General features: G+C 40.9%; 1 protein-coding gene across 4 annotated transcripts in view; it reads right to left on the reverse strand.

The window, feature by feature from the left end:
- Positions 1 to 7,690, reverse strand: part of lrrk2 (leucine-rich repeat kinase 2) — a 145,414-nt gene extending 137,724 nt beyond the window's left edge. For 2 of the 4 annotated variants that reach the window (XM_069910024.1, XM_069910023.1), the window contains exons 1-3: positions 7,011 to 7,689; positions 6,826 to 6,911; positions 4,100 to 4,209 (exon numbers count right to left, since the gene is read on the reverse strand). In XM_069910024.1, the coding sequence (XP_069766125.1) occupies positions 4,100 to 4,209; positions 6,826 to 6,911; positions 7,011 to 7,146 (332 nt within the window). In that variant the 5' untranslated portion in view covers positions 7,147 to 7,689. Of the gene's footprint in view, positions 1 to 4,099; positions 4,210 to 6,825; positions 6,912 to 7,010 lie in introns of those variants that run through there. The other 2 variants (XM_069910021.1, XM_069910025.1) reach the window with 2 other exon arrangements.
- Positions 7,691 to 8,747: the final 1,057 nt, after the last annotated feature.

An 8,747-nucleotide genomic window follows, 5' to 3' on the forward strand; every position in this document is an offset into this window, starting at 1 on the left:
TGCTCAACAGACTTCACTAATGGTTTGTTGTTTACTAAAGGCAACATGAAAATTTCGGAGGTGCTTCCGTCAGGAAGAGTGCTTGGTGTTCCGAGAGTCATGTGGTTTTGCAAGGAGGAGAGGGGGAAGAGAGAGAGAGAGAGAGGAGAGGAGAGGAGAGGAGAGGAGAGGAGAGGGAGAGAGAGAGAGAGTTCTGCAGTGTTACAACCAGCAGCTGGGTCTTGAACAGGGCACACTCAAGCTTGTGGAATGCCCTAATTTGTAAGAAGGCTTTAAATTTTTTAAAATGTTTTTATTTTTCATACTATGAATTTTATCAACCAAAATATTTACAAACGTTTCTCATTAAATATACAGTGGTATTTTCTGACTTTTTTGCCTCCCTACCTTCCCTCCCCCCCTTCCCAACCCTTCCAAAACCAATAAGTTTTCAACATATTCCATACAATAAAACCATTAAATAATGTCATCACACAATGAAAAATAAACAAGAAAATTGTGTCATCTACTTTTACACACTGGATCAAGTCATTTTGTCTTCTTATCATTTTAGGGGGTGGAGGTCAGAGGCAAGCCCTCTCTGTTATGTTCCATGTATGGCTTCCAAATTTGTTCAAAGTAATGTGACTTTATTTTTTAAATTATATGTTATTTTTTCCAATGGAATACATTAGCTTTTGAATTATATGATGCTGCCGCTACGTGCCCTACCCAGAGACTGGGTATTATATTCCACTTCAGTGAAATGCGTTTCCTGCACAAATGTTATATCCACTTTTTCTTTTTTCAGTAAATTTAATAGCCTCTTCCTTTTAATTTGGTTATGTATTCCATTAATGTTTATAGTCATATAGTTCAACATGGCCATCTCATATCCTGTTTACACCTCATTTCCACTTCCTCACCACCACCAACCCCCTTTTCCCCATTTTCATCTCTCAGTTTTTCCTTTTTAAATTCAATGTATGATAACACATTTAAAACATAAAATACTCTAACAACTCCCACATCTAATATTCCCTTCACCCCAAATATACCGCCCCCTCTCTGAGTTGCCCCTTATCCCTTGTCGGGCAACCACAACTCCCCTTTCCATTTGGATTGTGAACCTGCTCGTAAGCGTCAACTGATTTCGCAGTGACGGTTATTCTCTCCCCACAACCAGAAAATAGTTTCTTCCCTTCTCTTTCCATTCTTCAGTTCTTTACTTATACATTGTTTTTACATCTTTATATATGTTTTATCGTCATTCTTCATTCTTGTTACATCTCTTCATCTCTCCTTCTGTCCTGCAAGCATTCTACAAATTATTGTGCTTCCTCCGGATCCGAGAACAGTCTATTTTGCTCCCCAGGGATAAATGTTTTAAGCACAGCTGGATGTCTTAACATAAATTTATAACCTTTTTTCCATCGGATCGATTTTGCTGTATTAAACTCCTTCCTCTTCTTGAAGAGTTCAAAACTTATGTCTGGGTAAAAAAGTATTTTTTGACCCTTGTATTCCAATGGTTTATGGTCTTCTCTAATTTTATTCCTTGCCCGCTTCAGTATATTTTCTCTTGTCGTATATTTCAAAAATTTTACTAAAATGGATCTTGATTTTCGATGTGTCTGTGGTTTCGGAGCTAGTGTTCTGTGTGCCCTTTCTATTTCTATTCCTTCCTGCATTTCTGTCGTTCCCAGGACTTTTGGGATCCATTAAATTCCTTCATATCTGTGCCTTCTTCATCTTCCTTCAGGCCCACTATTTTTATGTTGTTTTGCCAATTATAATTTTCCAACATATCAATTTTCTGAGCTCACAATTCTTGTGACGCTTTAATTTTTTTAAAATCACTTTCTTCCAATTTTCTTCTTAAGTCATTTACTTCCATTTCTACAGCCATTTCTCATTCTTCCACATTTTCTACTCTTTCCCTATTTCTGTCATGACTAGCTCTAATCTTTGCACTTTATCTTCTGTTCTTTTCATTTTTCTTTTAATTGCACTAAATTCTAATGACAACCATTCTTTTAATGCTCTCATTTGTTGTTGGAAAAAAAAGCTTTATCTATAAGTCTGTCCATCTGTTTTACCTTCTATTTCTTTGTGAAGATCTTGGTCTTCTTCTTCCTCTTCTTCTGTGACGTAACCTGTGTTTGTGTAATCTTCTTCTCTTCTTTGTATCTGTATCTCTTCTGACTTTCCTGATGAGTTGCTTGTCTCACTTTGCTGGGCTTCTTCTTGCTTGGCCTCTTGCTGTTGGTCCTCTTCTTCTGAGCTGCTCATCTGTTGAGCCTCCTGCTGCTGCTCTTCTTTCCTTTCACTCCCTCTCTGCCAATTTCCTCTTCTTCCAGCTGAGAGCCCTCGTGTCGGGCATCCCTCAACTGGTCGCGCTGTGGTTGCCCGCTCCTCAGCTGAGACCCCTCCCGTCAGTGTTCTCCTTAGTTTGCACACTGCGCAGGTGCGACTTCTCACGCATATGTAGTTGTGCCCTTTTGTTTGGCTCAGAGAGCCATTTTTGCAGTCCAGCGATCGGGGGGGGGGGGGGGGGCCGTCACCAACCTTGGAGATCGGTGCTCTTCTCCACCACGGCCCCCTGTTTCTTCATGCAGGTAAGGCCTTCTCCTTTCTTTTCCAACATCTTTTCTTCTTTTGTTCCCATTGTTTTTACTTTTTCCTTCTTGGGTGCCATTTTCTTTCTTTTCTCTACAACTTTATCTTTTATTTCTTATATTTTGTATTTATTGAACTTTGTCTTTTCTTCACTTTTTTTTCTTCTTTTCTGGAGAGGGCTGGTATTACCCTACCGGCCACAACTCCATCACGTGACTCCTCTCCAAAGACGGCCTTGCCAAAGCCCTTGTGGTTCATACTAGACATGTCAGCCCCAGAGCCTTTCCAAAACCTTTGGAGAGTGCCTACGAGACTTCACTAATAGATTGCTGTTTACAAAAAGGCAACAGATGGAAGAACTTGTCTGAGCCGCAGACTCTAAGAGGGTCATGTGGTTTTGCAAGCAAAGAGAGTCAAACAGGTTTTCTTCTCTTAGAGAAAGAGACAGAGATCAGTTCTGCAGTCAACAGCAGCAGCTGGGACTGGAACAGGACAAGCTAGCAAGCTTGTGGAAAATCCCATTTGGAAGACAGGTTGCGAGTGCTTAGTTCAGCCTGGTCAAAGCCCTTGTGGTTCATGCAAGAGAAGAGGACTGGCTGTTTAATGTTTCACTTGGAATAAGAAAAACAGAAAGGAACTCTGTGATGACCTGAAAGAAAGATGTTATCATCTGGAGAACACTGAAGGGGCAAGTTTCATCAGCAAGACACTCGAGTGGCTGATGGAAGTACATTAGTTGTGGATGTCCTGGAATAACAAATCTCTCTCTGAAAACCGACAAGAACCTTCCTGAGCGGTAACCATTTACCTTTCAAGCATCAAAGCCTGGTGAACTCCATAAATGTTAAATTCTGTGCACAGTATAAAAATTGCCTGGAACCAGTGAACTTAGAGGAATGAGAAGTGAGATTGGACTGTGAACCAAAGAACTTACAAACACATTACATACATGTGCACTTAGAATTAGAAGGGGGTTAAGTTAGGTTAAGTAAATCAATACTGATGTTAAAGTTTGATTCTCTTTTCATGTTTAAAGTTAATTAAAAACAACTCTTGTTTAAGTAACCATTTGTCTTGGTGAATATCTACTGCTGCTGGGTTTTGGGGTCCTCTGGGCTCCTAACTCTCACACTGCAACACCAATTGAAGGATATTCTGTATTGTCCCCTGTCACATGTGGAAGATGGCACAATATTAAGGAAAACAAAAATATATTTGTTCTTAAACTGTTATTGACAAATCTGATTATGCCAAAGTGCATAAATTTACTTCAATGGTCTGTGTAGCCACTGCAGAGATTATATTTTGATTTCACTTTGTAATTACCAAATCTAACATTCTTAAAATACTACTTAAAGAGGAACCGAAACTATTACTATGAACTTAGAAATATAATATCTGGCATATTTCACTTTCATTAGAACACAAAAATGAATTTCAATAATGGACTGTTATTTTACACACATTTCATCCTGTAATTGGGAATGGAGAGAGTACTCACTGGTGCACACCAAGTACATGCCATTCCTTCCCCACCTCTTGGAGTGCAGCTAATTTGTGAATTATCTCTGGGAAGAGTTCAACCAGTTTACAGAATAAAGACCAACCTGTCTGGTCAAAATAAAAATAACACATCCAGTCAAATACATTGCAACAAAAACAGGTCATCCACATTGTTCAGTTCAGTCTACTTTTTTTTGCAAAATAATTTAAACCTTAGTCTCATTAAAATACATAAATCACAATATTATGTGTAATTGGGGAAGAGAGAAAACTTCATAATGATGTTCACAGTGTCATAGAATCATAAGGTCACAGAAACAGGCCCCTCAATCCACCAGATCCATGCCAATGATCAAATACCCATCTACACTAACCCTGTTTACTAGCACTTTGTCTGCAGCATTTGGCCTTGCCAATTCAAGCACTTGGATGTTGTGAAGGAACTTCCCTCCTCCATCTCCTTAGGCTGTGCATTCACAATTTCAAACACATTCTGGATTAAAAATATTCTTCCTTGAATCACCATAAAATCTCTTAACCATTACCCAAAATCTACGTCCCCTAGTTCTAGAGACCTCTCCTGCAGCACGAGTTTCCTATCGTCTGTGCCCTTCGTGATTTTGTACATCTCAATCAGAATTTCTTTAAGATCAAACAAAAACAAATCCAGCCTCTCCACTTAACTTAAACACTCCATCCCTAGCAGCTTTCAGGTGCTCGGACACAGATAATGCGCCAGCAGATGCGGCTGGGAGAGTGCAGCTGGGACATTCAGGTGGCTGTGGAGAAGACGCCTTTCTGTCACCTGAACATGCAAACAGAGAGCTGCATCCAAGTGAATGCTGGCTCTTGTGGACTGTGGCTGTAGTCCCTGACCATATCCTTATGCACTCTCTCCAATGGAAATGCATCCTTCCTATAACGCGGCACAGGTCTGGCTTAAGCCATGTTTTATAACCTCCCTGCGTAATAATCTATGCCCACTGATAAAGACTAATTTCCCTTCAGCCTTCTTCAAAACCTCATCCATCTATGCTGCGCTATCTTCAGAATCCTTGAAATCATAAACTAAATGTCAAGCTCCTTGGACCCTTATCATTAATTGTGTAGGTCTTAACCTTATAAATCCCCTTGTAAAGTGCATTACTTTGAATTAAACTCCATCAACAGCTGCTCTGTGGCCTCAACATCAACTTGTGCTGCAATCCAACACTATCTATATTCTATAATGTTGTCTGTGAATGTTCTAATCATACCTCTTACATTTTCTGACCTCTTAATTTCTTAAGCATCTTCATGATTTTGAAAGGCCTTCCCTGTTTTTTTTTTTAAAACACCTCTCAGGTGCTTCCCTAATTTTCTTTTAGCCTTCAATACCTCTCAACATCCAGCTGTCCCTTACCAAATATTTGTGCAGAAATGCAATACCAATGAACTCTCACTATTTCTCTTGTAAAAATCTGTCAGATGCTCCTCCCAGTCTACATTTGGCCAGGTCCTGTCTTATGATAATGGAATTGGCCATCTGTCAATTCAGGATCTTAAAGATGCTATGGAACCATGTTTTCAAATTTTGTGGAAAAATTAAAATAGATTTTAATTCTCACACTAAGAAAGTAGATACAAGTATTCTAAGCCATTAATGTCGAAAACTAGGAGAGGAGATTGTTCATCTCACCTCCAAACATCAACCCCAGAAAGTCATCCAAGATTAATTCTGATACAAACCCTAACTTTTAAAAAAAATATAATTTTTAAAATTGTTGCACTCACAGACAATTGACAATCAAAGCAAATATTTTGGTCGGAGTAAATGCTATAGAGAACTTTTAGCCCATTTGCGTCAAGTGATTTGCAGGGGTGGATATTAGTGCAAGTGTGGCAAAATTAATAGCATGTTTCTTTTAAATTCATTCCTTCCAAGAAGAATTTATTGATTTTACCTTGATATCACCGGAAATCTTTCCAATTATGATATCTCCACCCCCCACCATGTAATTCATGAAGCAAAGGACTGCTATTAGCTTTCTGATAATTATATACCCCACAATGTAGTTTTAACCAATTTTCTGACAACTCAGATTGAATTACACGTCTACTCCAAAGCTTAAATCATGGAATTGAGACCTTCATTCAAATTTAAAAGATGAATTGATGATAAGCTTTCAAGATCTTCAGTACAAGAAACTATTTCTACGGGTTGGAATGTCGAGGACAAATGAGTCATGCCCAAAATTAATGTGTTAAGGATCAGACTTAAAGAGCAAAAATCAGGAAACATGTCTACTGATGGTGGCAATTTGGATTTTCCATTTACGAGTGATACTCAGTGAATTGTTACCTTTAATCGAGGTCCAACATTTCTTTACTAACAACTATGAGACTGGTCATGACCATGTTAAAGTTTGATTCTATTTTCATGTTTAAAGTTAATTAAAAACAACTCTTGTTTAAGTAACCATTTGTCTTGGTGAATATCTACTGCTGGGGGATTTGGGGTCCACTGGGCTCCTAACTCTCACACTGCAACACCAATCGAAGGATATTCTGTATTTCATTTGAAATGGTACAAATCACACAAAACTGAGAAAATTTTGCTTCCGTAATAGAGGAAATTTTAAAACTCAGAATTGGCAATGAAACAAAACAAATATTGCGCATTGGCACCATCACTGTATTTAAATATCTAAGAAACACGATTGAAAACAAGAGATCACAGCCAACCTGTTGAATACTGGATACATTCGCAAAAGATTCCAGAACCACCAATAGCGGAATATGGACGTTCTTATTTTCGAACAAACTTGAGGCTGTTTAAAATATTTAAAAAAAACCCAAAGTTGAGCAGATAAATCTAACCTCTCGTCCAACAATAATGACATTTATGCAGAAATTCTCAGTCCGGTTACCGTTTTCAACAGTGGTAAGATTAATCAAATCATCCAAAATCTGAAGCAGGGCATTGAGTTGTTTTCCCTGATCAAAGTTTTGGAGCCGAACGATAAGCTTCTTGAGCTTTTCTTCCAGTTGCTCGAAGTCCGCCATAGTCCGTCAATTATCTGATGATTGGACACCCCTGATGTTTGTACGGAGGCAACATCAACAAAAATCATTCGGTGTGCGGCTCGTTCAAGGTCAGAATGGTTTGGTGAGGGACCCTCTGGGCCCTCATCGAGCAGAGTCGATACCCAGAATTAAAGTTTCCGTCCCAACGACAAGGGATTTCCGACCGGAGACTTGCCAACGCCACCGCGTTCCGCTTTCATTCTGCTGGGATTGAAAAACGGAGCCACGCCCGTGGGTTTTGAAATGCGCCACTCAACAGCGCGACTCCCGTCAATTGGTCTCCAAAGTTGAAATCGACATTGAACTCAGCCGTCCGACCCGAGTCAGGCAAGCAACTCCAGAGACGAAAGGAAAACTGGCAAATCACCAAGTGTTGACAGCAACGTGATAAATAACGGAAGTTCCCTCGACTTCACTTCTTGCCATTTTGCTATTTCAGTCTATGATTTGCAAAATTCATTCGGTCAGACACAAGAGTTGTCTTTTTATTTGGGATGGTTTCAGTTTCAGGCAAGAGCATTTCTGAATTGACTCTGTCATGAACCAATCGTTAATTACATTCTGCTGCTTGACGTCGCCCTGTCCCCCAATAAACACCAAGAGGTGGTTGTTCGGAAGTTCGCAAACTGCCATTGGTAGGAACACGATGTTGGAGAAACTCAGCAGGTCAAAAAGCAGACTTGAAAGAACTAAAATAAAGATGCATAACCAACGTTTTGGGCTTGAGCTTCCATCAAGGTGTGAGCAAAACACTTATCTGCCCTTTGGCGATTAACTTAAAATACGACCGGGTGTAGAAGCAGCTACCCTGCTCCTGCAATAACACACACACACAACCAGACGGGTTGAGCTCAGTGACCAGACTAGTTTATTGCAGGCTGCTGGGCTGCACTTATACTCCCAGCCGGGATCTGGCTGAGAACTACACTGGAGGTACATGCCCAGTAATTCACGTCGAAGGCACTCTACTTGTGTTCCAGTGGGCGGAGGAGGCAGCTGAAGAATGTCAGCGGCTTCCAATGTCCATTCACCTGCTGCTCCAGGATGGCACCTGGAGGGGTGGGCTGTGGCAGCGGCATCGACAGAGAGTACCATATGCTTGTCAGTGTGTGGGTGGGCGATCGTGGTGGCCTTCACGAGGGCATCCTCGGTGTCCTCAAATGCAGCACAGGCTTCTGAGTTCCAAGCGAGAGTCTTGTGTTTGTCCACGATGAGGTCGAATAGCGTCTGCATGATGCGCGTAGCTCCCAGGATGAAGCAGTTGTAAAAGTTGACCATACTCGCGAACTCCTGTAGCCCCTTGAGGCTGTCCGGGCGTGGGCAGTCCCTGATAGCGGCGACCTTCACAGTGGCAGGCTTGGCTCCTTCGGCCTTGATGGTATGGCCCAGGAACTACATGGACTCTTTCCCGAACTGGCACTTAGCCAGGTTTACGGTAAGGCCGAAATCGGCCAGCCAGGAGAAAAGGGCGCGTAGGTGGGCTTTGTGTTGCGCCTGGTCTTTGCTGGCGACGAGGATGTCGTCCAAATAAATAAAGACAAAATCAAGGGCCCTGCCCACAGAGTCTATAAGGTGCTGGA

The sequence above is a fragment of the Narcine bancroftii genome, chromosome 13, assembly GCF_036971445.1.
Source record: "Narcine bancroftii isolate sNarBan1 chromosome 13, sNarBan1.hap1, whole genome shotgun sequence".
Classification (NCBI taxonomy): domain Eukaryota; kingdom Metazoa; phylum Chordata; class Chondrichthyes; order Torpediniformes; family Narcinidae; genus Narcine; species Narcine bancroftii.